The 23,771-nt window shown below is 39.4% G+C and overlaps 1 protein-coding gene across 9 annotated transcripts in view; it reads right to left on the reverse strand.

Moving 5' to 3' along the window:
- The window catches only part of magi2b (membrane associated guanylate kinase, WW and PDZ domain containing 2b), a 105,470-nt gene that overhangs the window by 69,747 nt on the left and 11,952 nt on the right, over positions 1-23,771 (reverse strand). For 7 of the 9 annotated variants that reach the window (XM_088079929.1, XM_042496189.2, XM_088079928.1 and 4 more), the window contains exon 2: positions 6,089-6,205. In XM_088079929.1, coding sequence (XP_087936055.1) covers positions 6,089-6,205 — 117 coding nt within the window. Of the gene's footprint in view, positions 1-6,088; positions 6,206-8,389; positions 8,744-23,771 lie in introns of those variants that run through there. The other 2 variants (XM_088079930.1, XM_088079934.1) reach the window with 2 other exon arrangements.

The following is a 23,771-nucleotide window of genomic DNA, read 5'->3' on the forward strand; positions in this document are numbered from 1 at the left end:
TCTGTCCCTGTGTATTTAGAGATTGTACAGCTTCAATAGCATAATGAATGAAGCCTAACTGCCAAAACAGCGCTGGTAACCACGTAGTCTGAGCCGAAAGGTCATACAAATGTAAAATGACTGTGAGGACAGCAGAGAAAACTACAAGCTACTAACTACTAAACAGTTGTACTCTTGTTTGAAATATCTGAATGGTTGGTGACTGCTTTTTACTTTCAACTCCCTGAAAGCAATTAACTCACACTTTTACTTTTACATCTTTTTGCTGGCAAAATTTTCAAATCCCTGTCCACACTTTGAAAACTCTTCACACAAATTCACAACAGCACACTAATGACCAAACCATGAGGGGATTTTTAAAAGCAGAACACTAACAGAGCAAAAGTTTTAAAATTATTCATTTAATTTGAACTAAAGCTCAAACAGCATAAGTGTACGTCTGTGTATTTCTACAGACTCATTTGCAAATGTTTGTTGTTTTTTTTTAAATGCTCAGACAAAGCACACATAGAAAGTATTCAAAGAGAGAAACTGCTTTTTGGCATTATGTACAGAAACTGACCAACTGTGGTCCAATCTCAAATCAAAATCCTTTCAGGTTTTACAAGGACCTGAACTTTCTTGACCATCAATAAGGAGACAAAATGTCTGAAATAATTTTGGACAAGCAATCACAGGAAATAAAAGATGAATCAGATATGAAAAGAGATCCTAACTAAGAAAATGAGGACAAAAGGCTGTATGTTGCCAGAACTTGTGGCCAAATGAAGTTCATCTGTATCTCTAAGTTTTACAATACACTTTATGAATTTAAGGTGTTATAGTGTTTGTTTCCATCACTTTTTATACTCCATTTTTCGACATAATAAGCATATACAGTAGATGCATTATTGTTTTTGTGCAGTAAAGATTAAAAAAAAAACCCTCTTTCGCAAAAAAAAGATAAAAAAATGACTCACTTCTTCCAAGACGCATTTTACATTTATTATGTGTTTACCTGTTGCTATTAATTTCCTTTCGGTTTGGATATTATCTAGAATAAAACACTTTGGGGCTTAAATTTAGCTATTTAGTCAAGCTGTAAGTGCAAGAGCTGCATTTGTGAAGCATTTTGCAAAAGAGCACTCAACAACTCCTTTTAGCATTTGCACAGACATTTACTTCGCAGACAGAGCTGTGCGTCAAAGTCTCTGCATGTATCAAGGTCAAAAGGTGTCATTTTCCACAAATCTCCTCCCATCATCGCGATAGACATCTTCATTACTGCCATCATTATCAGCGGCGTCTGTCAGCCCTATCACCATCCTAAGCGTCTTGGCCATGTTCCTCATCAGCATCTTTATCCGCTCCACCTCTGTCGACTCCAGAGGAGGATTCCCTGTTGGAGGCTGCAGAGCTGCAGGGCAGCATGCGTCCAGACCAGCGGATGTGAAGTGACAGAAGCTGAATGTATTTATAGGCTATCTGAGCAGAGAAACGTGCTGCTCACTGTTGAAGCTATTTATAGAGCCTTTTACTGATGCCTCTGAGTAGTGTGTAGGGGAGGAGATGATTCTCTGGGGAATGACTTACGAGGCTCGCTCATACCTCCCGCTACCCCCATTCAGTGCACGTCCGCCCTTTTACTCCCCACGTCTCTGCTCTGCTCATCCCTCCATCCTCTTGCATTGACTCTCGCCTTCTCAAATTCCACCTTCTGTCTGTTCTCTTCTTCCTTCCCATCTCTCCCCTGCTGATCTCCTCTTCTTAACCACCTCTCCTGTCTTTTCCCCTTTTTTCATCCTCTCACAGAGTCGCTTTGCCCATGTCCACATCCATCATCTTCCCTCCCCTCCCTCTCTTTACTGTACCACCACCTCTCTGCTTCTCCCTTTTCCAGATCTTCTCACTCCTTTAGCCCCATTTCATTGTCAGCTACACTCATATCAAAGAGGCGCTCACACTGTTCATATGCAGAACGCAGTGCCACCTAAAAATCTTCTCTAAATTCCTCAACAGCAGGTGCTCTGGCAGAGGCTTAGGGCGTTTTCACACCTGCCTTGTTTGATTCGGTGGAATCAAATCCTGGAGCGTTTAACCCTCCTGGTGCGGTTCGTTTGAGCAGGTGTGAACACAGCAATCATGCTCAGGTGCTGACCAAAAAAACTGGACTGAGAACTCGTTGAAGAGATGGTCTCCGTCAAGTTACAAACAAACTCTGGTGTATTTCAGAATGGTTTGTTGTGATGAGAATATAATCTGACCCAGCTGGGGGAAGCATTGCACCTTTTTTTGGATTAAACCTGCTCCTACAACCAGCTGCACTGTGCTTGTGTGTGTACTTCAGGTAGAAAGAGTTTGCATTTGCCCCCTTTTTTTTACATCAGTGCTAAACAGGTGTATGCTGCATGAAGACCACAAGCATATCTGATGGATGTCTGGAAATATTTTCGGCTGATGAGCATGTCAAAGTTCACAATTAATGTGCACCTCCTCCTGGACCTTTTTGACATTAAAGACTCCAGTGCATCAACATGTTATTTTCCAGCTGTAGCCGCGCAACATATTCAAACTGTTTCACTTGCATAAGTGATAAATGCAAATGATGCAACAATGACAAAGCCAAGATCGACCTGCTGGTTGTTGCTCCATTGTGAAACAGGAAAGTGATGCTTTTATCTATTTCTGGAACAGAAGACTCATTTTATCCCTTTTCGACCAAAATAAGGGCGTACACTACATTTGAAAAAAAAAAAACACAGATCAATCCGCTAACAATAGGCTAGTCTCCTTTACCATTGCAAATAGACCAGAGCTGTGCAAAGTTTTTTATATTATTTTTGGTGTGTCAGGTTTGACAGTATGGGAAGTCTAGAAAACAGGTAAACAGCAGAGAGCAGTATGGCAGGAGGCCTGTGAAAACTTTATTGTGGGTATTTATCTTCATGTATCTCTTAAATATTCAGTCTCACTTTCAAATGTGTTACCGACTAATTTAGAATCAATAATTTAGTGCTTCTTAGGAGAAGATGGACCATATTTAGTAGTAACACGTCATTGAATCTGGCTGGTGAAGGGGCTGAAATTAGTGCGTTCATGCTGGTGTAGTGTTTCCATCAATGCCAATCAGTGCTAGAGGTGATAAATACCCATGACTACTATCATGTGACCAAGGTGTGAATACCAATTGTACACTTTCCCATTGCATTAATCAGCCAGATGTTAGTGGGTGTTGGCGAGCAGTTTCCTCATGCATTACAAATTTTGGTGTGCTTGTAAATGCTGCTGTGTGAACAAAAGCAAAAATTGAGGCAATATGCAACATTGTAACAAATCTGTCCCTAATTTGGACAAGAGCAAACAAACTATAGGTGTAAAAAAAATCTATAGACTCATTTTCTAAAGTGGACAAGTTACCCTGTGAATCAAGTGAAATGGTGTCAGCAAATTTCTCATAAAGGCTTGAGAAAACAGACTATCAAACTGTGACAGTCTTACAGAATGATTCAACCTGTGAAGTATGAGGCCTACTTTAAGTTTTATTCCACTCACATTCCTCCCAAAGTCTCTTTCTCTGTCTGTTAACTTCTTTATGACACTTTTTGCAACTATTGATTCACTATTGCACAGTCTAGTTTATCTCTTATTTTCTAGCCATCTGCAATCAGTCTCTATCCTAGTGAAAAGGTGTGTATGTCCTTAAAGAGGCGGTTCTGCTGGTGTTTGGCACGTATGCTTGCTTATGTGTGAATGCATGTGACAAACAAAAACTACAGCAGACAGTCTAGAGGCAACGACACAACATGTGAATAAAGTTATTAATATCAGATGGCAAATTATCACATTCATTATTTTGGAGGGGTGAACGACCAATCCTTGAGCCAAGTGATGTAACAGGATGCAGGAGTTGATGTCAGCATGTGAGCCTGCTAGCTGTATGAACGAACGAACACACACACACACACACACACACACACACACACACACACACACACACACACACACACACACACACACACACACACACACCCCTCCTCCCACGTCCTTCAGTGTGACAGCATGTTGTGATGCAGAGTGGCGTCTGCTTGTCAAGCTGACAGACTCGCACTGACAGCATGGTCAGAGCGCTGCAGACACAGGAGAAAAACACTGATTTTATAACGCTCCAAACCACAACAACAAACAGCCTGCCGGGCACGAGCAGCGCAGCTCTCAAGACCATCATTCCTGTTTTTTAGCTGTCTGATGCTGTGTCACTCTGATGGTTGCCAGAAAGTCATGCAGCAAAATGCAAATTAAACATTCTCATATGCAGTAGAGTTGACCTGCTGACCAAAGGCAAATTAAATCAGGTCGGTTAAAATAAGAAAAATCTGGGGAATCACTAATATCGCAAGTATTAAAATGTAATTCAAATATTCAGCGTCTGATTCAAAGCTGCCATGCAGGAGGTCTATGAGTTGGAATTTCTATAATCTTCATTACACTGTATCAGCCTTGTTAAGTGATAGGCAGTTAATTATGGGGATGTCATTACCGCACACACATCACATAGAATAACTGTCTTTCTCATAAGGGGCTGGGAGACGGCTTTAATTGAAACATGGTGACAAAACTATGGTTCATGCTACCGAAAGGGGTCTCGGCCATGGCAAGGCTAAAGTGTGTGTATTGGCCTGCAGTTTTGAACCTCAGCCAGTCCCCATCACCTCAGTTTTCACCCTGTCAGTCTGCCTTCGCTGCACTATTACACAGCCAACAGGCTGAGAAAGGTAGGAAAAGGGAAAGGAGAGGAGAAGGAGAACGAGAGTGGGTCTTCTGGAGTTAAAATTGAAAGGGAGCAAAAATGTGATAGAGTGAGGTGGTGACCAAAAGAAATCAAAGCGGCAGAGAGGCAGGGGGAACATGAGAGAGAGCAAAGAGTGAAAGCAAAGAGATGAAGACGACAGAAGAGAGGGAGGGAGGGAGGAGAGGAAAAAGAGGGAGAGAGAGAGGCTCAGGAACTGTGCAGCTGTGGGAGCGTATTAAACAATCACTTCTGTGTCAGCGGCTCAACACACCGGCAGAGGACATCTAGTATAGTAGAAGCGCTCAGCCGGCGCAAAAACAACTATCACTGACGTCAAATCGTAGCTTTGCTTTCTCATGGTTCTGCACCAGAATCTGTCTGTTCACAAACAGCCAAAAGGCCGGTAGATTCAACTCAACCACATTTACTTGCAAAACATCCAGACGGCATGACGGAAGCTATTAACAGAAGATACTACTGAAACTTGTCAGACCAGTACAAAGCCCTTCAACAAACATCACATCACAGCACACTGATCCACATGCTGCATGAAAGGAGTAGCATGTGTAGTCTGCAGAGTCAAGCATCAGAGCAGCTTCAGTCTCCAGAGAAGCTGATTCACGAGCTGCTCGGTGTATTGACAGCAGGCAGAGCTGCTGGGGACGGCATCCCCTCAATGTCAATCACGGCAATGACATCGTCTCCCAATAGGCAACAGGCACATGCACCGATAGCACAATGTAAGCAAAGACACGCACGTCCACATGCAGCCTACAGGCATGAAGTGTCTGTGCGAGGATTTGTGTAAAATTTCTCACATGGAGATAAATGAACATCTTCCTCGTGTATCCAAGAGAGTGACGTGTTATTATCTTTGAATATCTGCATGTGTGTTGTGCATGTCTAGCGTGTGCTGAAGGGGGTAGGGCGTCAAGGCAACGCAAGCCTCGAGACAAGAGGGTGGTTGCCGTGGAAACCTCAGGCTGAGCGCTCAGCAGCCGGACGATTGAAGGAAAAGAAGGAGCAATAGATGGCGAGAGACGGAGAGAAAGAGCGTGTGTGTGTGTGATGTAAAAACACGAGGGCAATGTCCCGAGGGCAAGGAGGGAAAACTACAACAGAGAAAGACAAGGAAATAGAGCTGGAGGAGGAGGGAGGGAGGGGGAAACGATATCTAAGAAAGAGAGAAAGACAATGACAAAGACAATAACAGACACACAGTGGGGCAGAGGAAAGGAGGAGATCAAAGAGGAGTGAATGAATGATTGAAGGAGCGATGGAGGCCAGGAGGAAGGAGAGAGGCCAGTGATGTGGACTCACAGGGAATGGTGCGGAGGTAGAGGTTGTCTCTGATGATCTGCTGGTGGTCGTGGTCCACTGAGCCCTTGGAGAAACGCAGGTTGAGGTAGTGCCGCAAATCCTTGTCAACCACCCCCCCTGAACACAAACACAGGAAGAGAGATAAATTAGAGCTTGCTTTCTTTGATACATAACACGCCACTCAAGCCTGACACATGACACTTTGCTGGGGTGATATAGATATCCTGATATCTTATTGATTTTTGTAATAGAAAGAATTTCCTGCCACTGAAAGAACAAGCAGCCTGCCCAGTAGGGGTGGGCGATTTGGCCGTAAAATAATGACACAATATTTCAGGGTATTTTTGCAATATGATATTATGGGCGATATGACAAAAATATTGAAAATATTTCATCATTAATGTCGAGAATGTATTGCTACAAAATCAGTGTTAGAGTTGTATATGTCAACATAAATGTAGTTCGCCTTAAAATATTCAGTAAAAACTGAACATTATCTCACAAGTATGTAAAGAACATCGGAAACTCAGATACAAATTATTTATAAACTAAAAATTAAATCAAAAATTACACATTTTATCAGTTGCTCAACACAAAAAACACTGTCTTCAATCTATACATGACTCCACACCACTGAAGTTGCTCCTGACTGGTTGCTATTTAGCTTTCAGCCATGCTTGTTGTTGCGACTATTATGTCAACAAGCTGAAATACTGCCATTATCATGATATAAATTTTCTTATCATATTAAAAATTATGCAGATATTATGTGGACAATTTCATATGGCACAGACTCACTGCCTACAAGGCCAGCCATTACTTCACTGCATGGTGTGCAGTTGAACTCAAACCCACAAAACTTCTTTAAAATTTGGTGATCCCAAAGTTTCCAAAAATACAGTCTGAATTTGCGGGGAAATTTCTAGAACATTTAAGTTTGATGAAATGGTGCAGATATATTAAAAAAAAAAATCCTTCATCTTGAGTTCAGGGTAAACATTGTATTGCTTCAACAAAGAGTTGGAACAAGCTGATACAGAATGTGCAGCTTGTCACGACTGTCAGACAGTGAAGTCTGGAGATGATTTTTAACAACCTAAAACCTCCTGAAGGAGATGTAAAGGAAGAAAACTCTATGTTAAGGGTTTAAAGGAAAAAATAAGCTTTGAGATTCTATATGAGTCAAAATGGCTTCATCAGACTGAAAGCTTGCACTGATTTTAACACCAAAGCAAAACAGCAGAGGCTACTACACACAGTGAAGTAAACACACACACACACACACACACACACACACACAGATCATGGTAATTGTATAAACCGTGATCCCCTTGGGGCTAAATGTGTGGTGTCAGCAGGATGGGTGACAAAGGCCTACAGAGGACAGAAGCTCATACCACCTCATCTGTGCCTGTCTCTGCTTATTATTTTCTCTACAAGCTGTCTTCCTCCTCATTAAGACACTGAACTGAAACACAGTCAAATAAACGGCAAACATAAGTAAAGGCAAAGGACTAAGAGCAGGCCAACATATCTGTGCTGCACACAAACTGCATGATAATGTCCATGAATTGTTTCTCCTCCCTTCATCCCCAACCAAAGAAGCCCAGGAGGATAAGAGGAGGAGAACTTATTCTCCACACAACATTCGGTATGCAAGACTATCACATCAGACAGCAGGAGGGATGAGGTTACATGCCATGCATTTACAAATGAAAAACATGTCTTCTCACTCATGCATATTCTAGCGACCTCCTGCCAAATTGACTTGACAGCGTTCGGCCTACCGGTTGAGATTAATGCAGTGCCTACCCGTCAAAGAGATCATACAGCGCACCGACAGGGAGGAAAATCTTTATGCTGCACAGACTGACACAGGTGACTGTGATTTTGCAATAATGAATAATTTTGGAATAACATCTTATGTAAACTGACACCATTTTAGTGAGGCTACGAACCACTGTGAATTGCTTCACAAATGGCAAAGCTAGAGGAGAGGAGAGGAAAGGAGAGGAGAGGAAAGGAGAGGAGAGGAGAGGAAAGGAGAGAAGAGGACAGGAAAGGAGCTGGAAAACAAAGGAAGACAGGATGAAATCTTGATTAACAGCATCATCACTGTCACAGCTCTCAGACTGGCAAATGTGTCATCATATACAGCTTTGTGTTCAGGTAAAGGCCATATCTTTGACACACACAGATACCGACACACACATTTATACATGCACACCAACACACACGGATGTATGTGCAGAGAGAGATGGAGAGACAGACAGACAGAGTGAAGATAAAGGCATCGCAGACCAGGCACCTCATCAGCAGCTGGCCCAGATGTTGATAAAAGCAGTCCTTTCTCCACAGGTATATATCCACAGACAGCCTGTCCTCCCAGGCGTCCTCTATCCTTGCAACCAACCACCGCACATCTTCTGCCGCCTCGGTGAAACCTCACTGTCCTCCCTCCTGCCTCTGCTTCTCCACCGCTGCTCCACCACACACACACAGCACCTGGCTGCAGCCGATTTTAATCCCAGAGAAGACGATAAGGATGAGGGGGAAGGGAGATGCAGAGAGACGCGGAGAGATGGAGAGAGACGACGACCGTCGGGAGAAAAGAGAGGAGAAGGAGATGTGCCAGTGGGAAGCCGGGCTCCAAACGACCTGCCAGCGGATTGGCCAGAGAGCTTCCACAGTCCTGCAGCGGCCCCTATCTGCTGCCGCTGTTACTGCACCGGACCGTTTGTGCATAAGTATGATGAATGTTTGTGTGTGGGCAAGAGATTGAGAGAGAGAGACATTGAGTAAGAGTAGAAAATAAATGATTATGTGTGTGGAAGCATTTGTAGATGTGTGTCTATGTTTCTGAGTGCGTTTGAGTGAGCGCACCCAGATGCTCCCTGACATTCCTCAAATACTCCGCTTCTCGCCCACCAGATGCTCTCCCTGTTTGACCTTGTGTAAACGTCACCGACTAGAGAGAAATACTGTGAAACGCAGCAGCAGCATATGTCACACTGAGGTTACACACACTCATACGCACACGGAGGGATGATAAGCTCACACAGCTGCAGACGCCAGCGAAGATGCCTTGAGCGCCGTCTTGGGCAAGGTTTGGTCTAAATATAAAGGAATAAACAAACACCAACAAGGAAACACAAGCTCATGATATGAGCACTGAGCTTAGGGCACAGCTGAGTGTGAAGGAAGATGAGTGTATTCATTTAAGCTTTAATGGTATAATAAGCAAATAAGCAAATTTTGCAACCCAACAGTTAAACGTGTTAACATCACAGTCGATTTGTTTTGCAGTTGGCTGCTTCAACAATGTCAGAGAAATTCTGGGGAAGACAGTTTTATAGACGTCGAGGATTGTAGCAAATCAGAGGGGAAAAGATGACAGCCGCGATCAATCACAAACTCATCAAGGCAGACAGCAATCAGTGAAGCTTCTGCTCAGTGGAGCATTACATTAGTCCATGCAGGTCACATAGTCTCCCACTCCATCAACTGACCGTCAGCTGATCCAAAAAAAAGAAAAACCCACACTAAAACATGGTGTCCCATTCAAGCTGTCAGCTCCACGTCCCTCTCTGCAGCAGCTGCTAAACACAAATTGCTATTACTGGTGGAGCTGCTGGCACCCCCTCCTCTACAGCCGCCTTCATCTTATCAATCAACACACGATGCACTGGTACAAAGTGGGTCTCTATGGGCTTGTCTGTTGAATTTATATGTTCAATATCTCACAGTACATGTCTGCTCTGTTACTGCTGGGTGAGTTAACTGTGCTCCCGCTGACTGTTTAGCATGCCGCTTGAATCCACATATGGAGAAAGCAGATTCTGTACAACACAAACAACCGTGTCAACATTCGGGCAATTAATGGCTCTGGCTGCAGGACAGTGAACTTCAGGACACATCCAGTAAGTATGTTCAACCATGTAGGCAAAAAAAAAAACAACAATAAATCAGTTTTACAGAGAAAAATGTACGGATGGTTTGTGGCACACATATAATCTAATGCCTTTGTTTTTTGCCTATAGCAACAAAAAAGGAGCAGAACTAACCCTTATCATCGCCCTTTATCAGACAGAATTTGGTCATTACACTTCGTTTCCACCTTTAATCTGACAGGACTTAGGATTCGATTTTCCCAAAATAATCAAACATAAACCAAACATTATTTTTTAGCCATGCCAACATGCTGGTTTTTCTGGGGTCTTAAGAATTGAGTGGCACAAAGAAAAACAAACTACGATGTCAGGCGATGTTGAAAAGACATGTCGATTTAGAACAACCTCGATAGCAGCATTTATCTTGTCTATAGCACACGCCATCGTTGTTATCGCTCCTCACTGGTTGTGGCACACTGCTTAACAACTCTAGACAACAGCGTTAGTCCCCCTGTGGCGCTCATTGGTTGTTTTTCTGTTTTAACAGTAAAACAACTGTTTCATGTCACAATGCCAGACAAATCTGTCAACTCGGTGGAGAAAGCAGACTCGAAGGTCTGGACCCAAGCAACCTGACTTCGCTTTCAGAATAAGTGATTTAATCCTACATATCCACCATAACTATGATACTTTTAAGTATCATATAGTATATTTAAATGGCAAAAAACAATGTGTACTTCAAATCTTCACCATACTAACATTTTTTGGGGCATTTTTGCTCTCAGTTGATACATAGATCAGAGGCAGACAGGAAATTTGGGGAGAGAGAGAAAGGGTTATTTTTGTCCTACAATTTTATGTGCAGCAGAAATGCAGGAGATATTCACATAAAACCTCTCGCACAAAAGCAACTCTACAGTTTGAAATGAGATCACAGCAAAGAAAAATAAACAAAACCATCCTTAAAAATAGCTATTTGTTAAGGATAAGAATACCAAAATGGTGTTGTAGTGGTAATTTCCTGCTCACTAACAGTCAAAATAGTGAATTATGAAGACATGCTGCGTAGCTGGAGGTCCCTTTGACATAAATTTGACTTGACTGCGGTATCATCAGCAGACCTCCGTAATAACAAGGCGCTGTTCTTTCACTAAAGTCAGCGGTATAAACCAGAACAACCAAAGCAAGAATTCACAGGTTTGTTCTGGTATTTACATCACTTCAGTCAAGAGGCTGAGGTTGATTTCAATTATTATTATTTTCAAATATGAAAATAAATGCAGCTTGCTCTTCCCATCACAGCAACCAAATATTCAGAGGATAAATAATATTTTATTTTAGATTTTTAAGTTTCATCTGAACTGTGGAATCAGCGTGAGTTGAAGTTAACCCTTTGTAACCTGCATAGACATCAATGCACTTGTGCTGCATTCATGCAGTCTTTCATGTATGTGAGTATTTGAACCCTTGAACCCGGAGCAAACTGGTTTGATTTATTTCGAAAACATGGTGAAAAAAGGCAATGAGCAACTTGGAAAGAAATGTTCTACTTTTTTTAAAAAATAGTTGATTTAGAAAATTATCTTTAAAAAAGCTGGGGAAAATGCCCAAAAAAATGTTTATAATAATATTACTTATTATTATTCTTATTATATTTAACCACTTTTTTCAAGCCATTTCCGCTTTCTTTGAAAATTTATTTTATTTATTATTTAGATTATTTATTTAACTATTTTTAAAGGTAATTTTCATGCACTTTTTACTAATTTCTTGGCATTTTTTGAATAATTTCTCTTAAAGTTTCTCATTGCCCTGTTCACAAATTGCTCAGGTTTCAAAGGGTTAATATAGACGTTTTTTTTCCAAATTTTTTCACTGTTAAATATCTGTTTTGAATTAACTCACATGACCCTTTTAATTTGTTGATGATGTCATTAATTTTAGATTTACAACTGGTGGTGTATGGATATCTAAATGTTTTACTTGTGTGATAAAACAAAATCATTTGAGTGTAGCCACAACCATCTTCTGATCAAATCTCATGCACTGCAAACTTACACAAAATGCAAACTTAATTTAACAGATATTATCCTTTACCAAATTAACCAGTTTAAAATGCAAAGCTCTACCTTATTGTTCTTTCCATGTTTAAACTATAAACACCTTTGCAGGGTGTTGTTCATCTTTCCAGGTCTGTGAAGACATACATATGGATGAAGCTACAGTGCAAGAGCATTAAACATGCAACATAGCAGGCTTGATAATAATACAACTTTCTTCCCGGAGGTAGATAAGTAAATTGTTAATCTTGCCCTCAACGCTCTCAGCAGGTCAAGATCGCACTCCAACACCTGTCACTTATCTTGATAAGCAGTCTTCCTTGAAACAGCATCAAGCCCAAGGCCAAGCTAAGCAGCATGCAAACTACACGCTCAGGTGAAGATGAGAAAGCAGATATTCTTTCAATCAAAAGAAACTCGAGGTTCACCAGAGTTTCACCTGCCATACATTTATCTCTGCTGTGCTTTCTATTATAACCCCATACTGACGTTTTTTGATCTTTTCCTGCTGCTTACAGCCTGTTTATTTTATTACATTAAACATATGCATGATGTTATACTGTAGTACTTTGACATACACAAATTTTACCGTGGCACTTTATTTGGGTTATCTGGCCCGGGTGTTAATCTTACAAACTCTGTTGTTTTTTCTTATATTATTCTATTTTTAATACTCTAGATAATGCCTATTATTGTTCATTTATATCTCGAGTTACTCCTTTGTTATAGACTGTATTTTTGCTGTTTGGTGTAATTGATGTATCTCTGCGACCTCTCAGTTTAATGCCTGGCTGCAAAACAAATTGTCTTTGGGATGATAATAATGTTTAAGTTTCTGGAGCTCCAACTAATAATTACTTTCATTATCAACTAATCTCACAGTGGTGCCACCAGTGTGAGATATAATTTTGAAATTTGAAGCTAATACCTCAAGAATCCAAATCATCAGCAGATCCACCTGAATTTCTTATATCAGACTTACATCCAGTTTTTCCCTCTCTGCTGTGAGTGTCCAAGGAATTTCTGTAAAGCCCTATGAGGTCAGTTGGGATTTGTGATAATGTCCCTTCCAAGAAACGTTTTTTAATGAAACTTACTATGCACTTTGTATGGATCTGTGCTCTTTAATGCACATGTTTTGGACTTGGGGCATGAATGTCTTTGAAAAAAGAGGTTTGCTCCTTCATAAGACTTTGAAATGTGAATTGGCATGCTCCCCCGCTGCATTGCTCCTAAATTAACTGTACTTGATAAATATATCACAATATCACAATATCAATGATGTATCTTACTGATCAGCCTCTTACAAAACCTCAGTGCTTATTTTCTGTATGCCGATGTTTTTATTGGGATGTATGGTGCCAAAAAGATAACTATTTTATCTGAGATGAGAGCCTTAAAGGTGAACTATGCAGGATTTTACTAAAACGTTCCATAGGGGCTTGTACAAAAGTAGTCCCTTTGAGTCATCATCAATAGAAATGTGTTGCCTTCATGCGTAATCTGTCCTATTTAATAAAGACAAAACATCCACACAAAAAATCTTTAAAAAAAAATGAACTGAACTGGACTGAAAACAGCATGTATCCAAGAGGAAGCTACGAAAATCATGATGAACACCGAAAAAACACCAACATAACACTGATAACAACGCTAATATAGCAAAAAAGAGAGTATCTGGGGTTGACTTTTAATTTCTGTCATTAGTTTTAATACATAACCTAAATCTCAATTAAATTTGATCACAAAAAAATTGCCCAAAGATTATTTTCTTAACTGATTAATTGTGCCGTCTGTAAAATGTCAGAAAATAAAAGTTCCCAGAGTCCAGGGCGATGTCCTCAAATATGTCCAACCACAAGCTCGAAAAGCACAACTCCTCATGTCTGAGAAGCTAGGAACCAATATTTAGTGTTTAGGCTTGAACATTAAAATGGTTCACCAATAATTTTATGTTGTTTGACTAATTGCTTGACCGACTGATCAGTTTCAGTTAAGAGGTTTTTAGCCTCGCTGTAAAAGGAATAGCTACAACACTACCCGCATATAACTGAAAAGCCAACAAGAACAAAGTATTGGTTGAATTCAGTCTCACGGATATGTTACACACAGCACATATTGTTGAACACTGCTTTCTTCTAACAAGGCACGACTGAAAGTGCTGCATTGTTTGTATGTACATCAACATGAGGCTTAGGGGAGGAGCAGGGAGATGTAGAAACCAACAGGAGCCATTTTGTTTGATTTGGGAAAGCATAATTAGGTCCGACATACCCACTCTCCCAGGAGGCTGAGAGAGGAGGGAAGCACAGTCGTGCCACATTGATTCTCTAAGTTTCTCTCCTAACAAAGTTTAACTGCTCAACTCTTAAGTGCAAACAACCCTGCAGTCACGCTTCAGGAACACATGCTGGCGTGCAAACTGTACACACTCACACGCACACACACAAAAAGTTTTCACACACATATGCAAATAAAAATCAGAACAGAAGAAAACAGTAAGACGAAATCATGGTGCAACATCATGTCAAAGTTGGCGAGACACTCAATACTTTCTTGCACACAATCCCTGTCTTTCTCACTTGACACCCACATTAACGCTCCCTCCTTCCCCTTACCTAAAGCCCAGATACACCTGGCACGTACCACAAACAAACACCTAATCGAATGCAAGCAACAAAGACGCTCACTACCACTTGAGTAAACTGCGGGGCTGTCTGGCTGGTTAAAGGCCGAGATTTGAGCTGATGGCTGGGGGCGCCTGGGGAGAGCTGAGGTGAAGTGGTGCTGTGCTGTACCCGAGTGGTTGTCATGGAGAACAAAACCCATAGACAGACTTGGTGATCGATAGCTCGCCTGCACTCCCACAAGAGGTCACGCAGGCTACAGAGGAGTAAAAACTGCAGGGCGGAAGTCAGCGAATCACATCTGGAAACACATACACAAGTAAAAGAGGAATATATCTTCCTCTGCTTTCTGATCCAAATTCTACTCAAGCTATTGGAAGCAACTGGTTCCCAACCTGGAGGTCCTTACCCGCACCAGGGGTCGCCCAAAGATTCACGGTGGGTTGCGAGGAACTCTTGATGTTACAGGTTCCCACAGATTTTCATAGATATATCAAGGTATATAAATATCGGGATCGATTATCGGCCAAATGAGTGGTTATATACGGACATATCTGATATCAAAACAAAAAAAAAATACCACATATCCCTAATTTTCATAACCTTCCCTCTCTGCTAAACAGCCTCGTCCTGCATTAGAAAAGTTAAAAACAACCAAACAGCTATTGATGGACTTTTATGCATTGTGTTGTTTTATGTAGTGAAATGTTAACATTTATAGACTTTTATGTGTCGTGTTGTTTAATGTGGTGAAATGATGATATTTATGGACTTTTATGTGTTTTTCTGCTTCAGGTTGTGACTACTACTTGTGACTAGTTAAGTGTTTTGTTTTGTTTTTTAAATGTTTTTTACCTGCCCAGGGACAACGTGCAAATTAACTAGTAGTTAACTCTGGTCCAATTACTTTTAATTGTGCACTGTCCCGTTAAAAATAAATTAAAATAAATTAAATCAAATTAAATTAAATTAATAGAACAATGTCAAAGCATCAGGGAGAAGAAAACACCAAATCTGCATATTAAGTATATGTGTGTGTGCGTGTGTGTGTGTATATATATATATATATATATATATATATATATATAGATAGATAGATATATATGTATGTTTATATTTTCATCCAAACAGTTTGTTTTACACAAACTTCCTGCAGCTATGGAATTCAGTATTTGGGCTAATTGTAGAGTTTCTAAATAGCTCTGCACTGTTATTGTTATGCATTGAACATGATATGAAATATCTATAAATATGGTACAATAGAAAAGGGGTCACTTAAGGAAAAAGGTTGGGAACCAATGTCATAGACAATACCTCTCACCCCCTAAATGCCTCTCTGTAAAAAAAGCATCCTCAGCAGGTATCAGCAAGGTCAACCACTGAACACACAGCTGGATACTGACATATTATTATTAAGTACTCAATACACGCTCTCTTTTCCTACTGTTTTTGCATATGACCTAGGGGCAAAATGTGGAGTAAAACTAAAATTGAATGCACCCTCACAGCAGATAATTGACTTATAAAAAACAAAGGTGTAACAAATTACATTACTAATTGCTACAAAGCACTGCAATAATTACTAGAGCCAGCACCAGTGTGCATTTGTGATTTTCCTGCTGTAAAAAGTCAAAATATCTGCTGTGAAAAATAGGAGTCACATGAGAACTGTAAGGATGCAATAGTATAATGCTAGCAAGGCTAACGTTGAAGTTAGCACGTTTTCAAAAACCAAAAACATTAAGCCTAAAGTTTAAATGTCACACATCACAGTCGATTAAAGCGATTCATTAAACAAAGCTAACAGCAAACTAACGTCAACGTCGCAAAACAGAAAATTAACCGCTTTACATTAACTTACCTAGCTAACAACACAAATTTAGCTAACAAAGCCCAAAAAATAAACCCAAAACAGCTACAAACACGTGGAAAAATTAAACGCACCTTGTTGCCACTTTGGACGGGAGGTAAATTTTACTTTCCCACGCAATCTCAGAATAGTTTAACACAATAAATCTCCGTGTTTTTCGATATGTTACCTTTACCTTTTGATAGCGTCAATTTCCATCTGTTTCAACTTTCAAAATAAGAGAACAACAAAATAAAAGCCCTAAAACAAAGAAAGCTTTCCCGGTCATGAAGGAGGGTCACTTGCAAATGGTTTTTTTAAATTATTTAAAAACACTTCTACTTTTTTTTCTCAACAGAAGCCACTGTTGTACAGTTTCTTTTATTGCTTATAATTCAGATCAATAGATCTGATAGATCTAGTTTCACTGGAGCTGCATTGGGTCCATTTTACTTCCTGTCTGCTGATGTCATTATACTGCTTTTTTTGTGAAAAACCATTCAGTTACCAATCTCATGGAAGGAATATTAGCATGTATATTAACAATAAACATACAATCTATAATTTATACTTATGCCTGCACAACCATCCTGACATATAGACAGTTTGTGTATATAAATGTGGGCTCATGAAGGCACTGTATGACAAAAACAAAATAGTAGTTAAAGAGGGGGACAACAACATGTTTAGGAAGATGTTATCTTAAAAACAGTTTGCATCATTTGAATTTATTTTTAAATGAAATAAGTTGTAAAGTTCCTGCCAAAACTGAACAAGTGACTGAACAAGAAAGAAAGAAATATTCAATAGTTTTGGGTTCTTTTAAACAAAATCAACAAAGCTCTACTTTACAATTAAACTTTTTTCAGTTGTTTCAGCAGCTAGACAGACATCGTTTATGATTTTAAACTGAGGATCTTTTATTTTAGGTGAGATTGACCATTTAAGATAACTGCAATATTTATTAATTAACATTGTCCCATACACACTGCAAAATATTCCCATTGGAAATATAAAGGGACCCATTTAGATTATTACGTTGTCAAGTTTGAAACTGTGCACCCTGCTCTATCATTACAGCTTTGGACTTTTTGTGTCTTTTCTGTCATTGTATAATATTTTACTACATGTTTCATTGCACTTATATTCAGCACTCTGGGCACAGAAAAATCCTCCAGATAAATAAAGCTGTCTCATCTGAAATTGATTTTTTGTTTTTTGACCTAGACTTGTTCCTCATGTCTTCCTCTCTTGTTTTTCTAATTTCCCCTCATTTCTCCTCTCTGTTCCTCTCTTGTCCCATCTGACATTTTAGTTGCCCAATTTCTCTCTCTGTCTCCTCATACACCTCTCCAGTGGCCCCGTTACAGCTAGCTTGATCTGACCTATTCTACTTTTTCTTGTTTTACAGTGCCAATTAGGCACAGGTAGTTTGAGCTGGCCTCAGAAGGCCTCTGTGTGTGCGTAAGAGCGAGCAAGCATGAGAGTGTGTGTTTGAATTACACTGTATATGTACTGATAATTTCTACATGTGGGTGTGTTGTGAACGCCATTTAGCTGTGGATGAAGTATCTGTTTCCAGTACTCCTAATGGCATTATTACAGCAGGCGGCCGGGCCCATTTTTAATAGTAAATGACAGAGCCTCTCTCCTAAAGGTCTTTATATTGATCCCCCCTTCTCCTCAGACTAGTCTTAATGATGATGTTCCTCCATGTCTTTCTCTACAGCACCGTAATCAAGGCCAAACAGACATTTACAACCTCTGAGTCACTATAAAGAGAAACAAGCCCACGCTACAAATGAGACTTTAAAATTAAAAGAGGAAGGTTATACAGAAATTGCCGACCACAATATTCCTTGCACCACCCTCCTCCTCCTCCCACTGCGAGCAAATGAAATCCTCCTCTCGCCTTACTTTGCAAGTCTATGCTGATGAGATAAACACTGATGGACACGTGGAGGTGCGTGTCTCTGCGTATGTGGTGCCTCCTGTTTTAAAAGCAGCTATATGGAGATTTTTGTCGCTCCTGATTGCACTCTACAGTTCAAGCTGCGCTCCCCACACAACAAGCAGCATGCATCTTAATGAGAATCAAAGCAGCAGACTGACTGAGAGCTGCAGAAGAAGAAAAAAGTCAAGGAGTAAACTCCTGAGAAAGGGCAAAGAGGATTGTGTGTGTGTGGGCTCAAACACTTTGTTCTATAGCAGTGAGTAACAATAATGGGGAGAAAATGGAGAGAGATATGAAGAAGCCGTAGAGGCAACAGAGAGTAATAAGAAACTCATTGGTTTTGGGGGTACGGCAGTCAATAACCCAAGGGGTTAAAACCAGCAGGGGTATGTTCCCGGTCAATACAAAAATTAATAATTGTGGGTCTGGCTAAGAGAAGGCTGCCCTCTGAGCATTATTACAATTCTCCTTTCTAATTCTTCATTTGGCTGCTATGGTCTGATGGTATAATAAAGCCTGTCTGTATCACTGCAGGGGCTTTTCACACAGCTAAATCCAAACCAAAATGAATTAAATTCAACTCAGCTGTTGCTGACCGGACTCCTCCTTTCTTTTCTTCATTATATGTTAAGATGAATTATATGTACAGGAATATTACACACACAGAGAGCACATCAAGTCAGTGAGAAGGGGCCTTTACTCACATCCTAACAAGTCAGGTGGGAAAAATATTCATATACATATGCATATACATTTTCCTCATTTCAGTCTGATCCTCATTGCTCCAGATATTCTTTTTATTATCCAAGAGGCCCAAAAACGTAACATAATGCACGTACTAACGGCTTATAAAATGCACATCTTGATCTGACAATGTTACGGCCCAGCTCGTAAGGGAAAAGGGAAGCAACATAAAACCAGATGTTTTTGGTAAATGAAAGTTATTTATTAACAGAGAAAACCAGGACTATCGTGACAAACAAAAACGTGAGGCACAGTACTGATGTCAACACTAAAAATAGTGCATTGTAACATATCTAAATAGCTAAATAGATAGCATATTATGAATAAATAGCATATTATGAATCCAGTGTGGTTTGTTAGAATGTGTAACACAATCATTTTTAGTTATCATTGTTTTCAGCCAGTTTCTGCTTAGAAAAGTTTTTGGGAGCAAGAAACAAACTTAGAAAAAAAACAACATAACAGTTAAAAAAAAAAAGAAAGGGTTGGGTAATTCAAATTCAAAAAACATATTTTCTCATGTACTCCTAGTAAAAGCTGGCCTTGAGGAAAGCCTTGGGATGTATTTTCCAAGGATTCAGATATCTGTCTGAGAGAGTTGAGCTTATACCCAAAACAATGGAGATGACAAGAATTCTGTCTGTGCTGCTAATAGCATTGACCTTTTGCGTTTAAAAATTCAACAGCAACGGTTTCCCACATGTTTTCGTGGACAAAATTTCAAAACTTTCCCATGACTTTTCAAGGATCCGTCATAACATTTCTGAGGCCACTCACAACGTATAACACACACTGAACTGTAGAGTACACATAATTACAAATGTTAATTATTGTAATAAAATTAATCAGCAACCTCTTCCAATCTCTCTTAATTGGTGATGTTCATATTCTCTTTAAAGACTTAAAACTGGGGGCGCAGTCATAGTATATCAGTCTGGCTGCCATGGAAAAACAGGGATGTATGTACTGTATATTCTTAATGCATTTGGATGAAACTCTGGAAAGAAATGCTGCTACATAAAATTTTAGGCATATGCTTTTAAACTTTGGCATTGGACGGAGGTTTTTTATTTTTTTTATTAGGAGGTTTTCTACTGAAGATTACTGAAAAAATATATATATTACACACAACACGGTTCCATAACTTTTCCAAAACTTTTAATGATTTTTACTATTTCCATAACGTTTCCAGTCCTGAAAAAAGACATTGTAAAATCCCATGACTTTTTTAGGTTTTTCATGACCATGAGAACCCTGTTTCTTCCCAGAACGGGTTCCTGTTCCAGAAAATACAATGTGGAGTTTTCATTGGAAATAAAAAGATGGTCCCTGTTGACAGTTTCATTATCTAGAAAAAAAATAACAAGCTGAGGGTGGAAGCTGTCAGCTCAGGGTGTGATGTTTTAAACTCGGGAAAATGTACCCCAAACTATCATGAATAGATACTACTGTGCCACTAAAATGTTTACGATTTCAGTGAATTCACAGTTAAAATATATGCAATGCCAATAGCTTAAAAAAAAACATGAGTTTATCATCAACTACCGTTTAAGTAAAAAAAAAAAACATAAACATACAACCTACATTAGGTCATTCCAGCTGGATGTTGTTGCATGAGAGCATCAGTCCCCCTGTGACACCAGTAACAGCTTTTATAGGGAGTTACAGAGCAGTTCAGCACTACAGCTGTCAGCTGAGAGAGTGATCACTAAAGGTTTGGACCTTTACTGTGTTGATATAAAATATAGGGCAGTCAAATAAACATCATCCTCTCTGAAGTGACAGAGGAAGCTGCACTAACTGATCAGACGGCTACTGTCCTCTACTGGTGCAAAGCCTCAACTGCAATGATGAAAGATCCTGAATGCAAATGAAGCACTTAAAAACATCAGCTTCTTCTAATAAGAGCCTGCTGCTGCTGCTGCAATGAGCACAATTATCATTTAAACAGTCCAGCAATTAAATCTTTATCTTTCATAACCTGATGCATTACCACTAAAGCACTTATTATGAGGTACAATGATTAGATAAATCCATTATTAATTTTCCTATTAAAAAAAAAAATCAATGGTTGACATATACATTTAAGAAGATGCAGACAAATTAGAGGGTTTTCAAACAGCTGAGGTGTGAATGTATAAAAAGGGGTTTAACTCAATACTGACAATGTCCCTTATGTTTTGTATACTCAGTGTATATAATACTGTTTGTATGAGTTGGCTCCCATCCAAGATATCCAGCTCAGAGATGATGGTGAGCCTCTTTAGAAAGTCACAAAATCGCAGAACGTTGTTGGTAGCCATCCACCAGTTTCAGTTCTGCAGCTGGAGCGGCTCCTGACGCCAGTTTTTATAATCCTTCTCATTCAGATCTGAAGCCCACAGCAAAGCTATCAGATTAGCGCTGCTGGCTAATCTACACTATGTCAATGAATGAAAACCATCCGCTGCCTTCTGCGCTGCAATGCCTGACTGAATAAGATATGACTATGTGAAACTGCAGGGGGGGGTCTCTTGTTTCAGCACAGAACTGGCTCTCATGTTACTTACAAACCATTTTGAATGCATGTCTTATATGGTGAATTTGTGTGTGTGTGTGCCAGCAGACACACAAGCCCAAACACAGAGACTGACTGACTCTGTTCACGTTGATGTAGCAGTCGTAATGAGCCAGATGTCCCGTCTGCCTCCATCTCAGGAGGTGAGAGATGGTTGTGTCTCTAAGACTGGAGGGGTAAACAGGCAAAGAGCCAGGACCTCACATGGGAGACATGCTTTTATGTCATGTTGTCTTTTTATTTTTTATTTCTTCTATCTTTTTAATTCATGTTTTATCTGTTTTATTTCCCTTTTGTTTGTGGTTTGATTGCTTTTATTGTTCCTGTTGTTGTTTTTGGTCTATTTTTTTGTATTATTTTGTATTGACATTATGGATCCTAAATCTTGCATTTTTTTGTCCTCTGGTTTTAATTTTATCCTAACTCTACCCTAGTCTCTTCTCACTAGTGGGTAATTGGACTGTGGCTTTCTGTTGTTATACCGCCATCTATGTATCCCATTTCTGTTTGGCTTTGTTTATCAAACCGCTTTGTAAACTCTGTTTTTAAAGGTGTTATATAAATAGTTATTATTATTATTATTATTATTATTATTATTATTATTATTATTATTATGAGTGACTATTTGTGAGTGGCTAAAAACATTTAGCCAGTTTAGTCAGTTACTTAAGAGCTCTATTTACCAGCTGCTTTGCGAATTTTGCTAAGATTGTGCATACTAAATGATGGGTTTATGAAATGTAATGCATTGTTACAGATTAAACAGATATTTATTAACAATAAAAGATTTAGTATATACAATGACAGGGTATTTTTCTGCAATGAGTCATTTTGCACTTAATACTTTAAGTAAATCTAGCTCTGAAGTAATATTTTGGAAACAGGACTTATGCTTGCTCTTATGACGCATTGCTACTTTGACTGAGGTCCTGTTGGTCAACAACAGGGGGTCAGTGACCCCTAATGGGCCTCGCTATTACTGCAGGAGGGTTGCCAAATTACTGCTTGATTATTTATTTATTCAATTAATAATGTAATTTTTAAAAATTAAAATTAGGAAGTTGACAGATAATTGGCCTAGCCAATTATTGGGGCCAATATCTGGCATTTTGACAATTATCTGTATCGGCCTTTTATTTAAATTATAGCCAATAAAATTAATTAATTAAAAAGTGTAAAGAATATGTCAGCATGGGAGGCACTTTTACTTTGAAAAACCTTAGGGAGTTATTATTATTATTTTTTTTATGATTATTTTTTCACTTAAAAAAAGCTGTTACGAACTTGCTCTACATGATGTTGAATGTTTCAGTTTAGATTAAACATTTACAGAGTTTTGTGTTGGAGTTTGTTATATTCAAAATTCTAAATATTGACAGAAAGATTTTCATTTTTATTGTAAATGCATATCTGTTCCAAATATCAGCTATTGGTCTCATTAACTAATAATCGCTATCAGTATCGAACATTAAAAACCTATAACAGTTGACCACTAATTAAAATTTGTCTGAAAATACACATTAACTTTAATGTAACATATTATATCACAGATAAACTCGCCTATTCATGAAACCTATTTAATCTACAGAACACAACATTAATGATGGGCTAATTGTTGCCCATGTGTTGTTTTGCAATCATGTCAACTAACTAACGCTAAATCACTGACACACGGTGGAACAAAAAAAGTGTGTGCATCACGCCGACAAAAGGGTGAGAATGAGCACACCCAGCTGAGCGTCCCATTTCCAACAGTACATGGAGGCCGATTGTAGCTGGAGCCGATGAATACCCTTCACTTCTGCAGAGTCATTTTTAAAAAAGGACTGATTGCCAGTTGTCACCTTTCCCATTAAATAAAAAAGCCACATGTCAGCAGATGTTAGTGGGGTTTTTTGTGCAGTGCAAATGATCTATGCTCTATGCATGTTTGGGAAGTACTGAGCAGCTGACTGGATAAATGAGACCTGGATGACACTGCACAACTTTTGTGAGAGCTTGT

The sequence above is a fragment of the Plectropomus leopardus genome, chromosome 7 (assembly GCF_026936395.1).
Source record: "Plectropomus leopardus strain MGB_pleo_1.0 chromosome 7, ASM2693639v1, whole genome shotgun sequence".
NCBI classification, from domain to species: Eukaryota; Metazoa; Chordata; class Actinopteri; order Perciformes; family Serranidae; genus Plectropomus; species Plectropomus leopardus.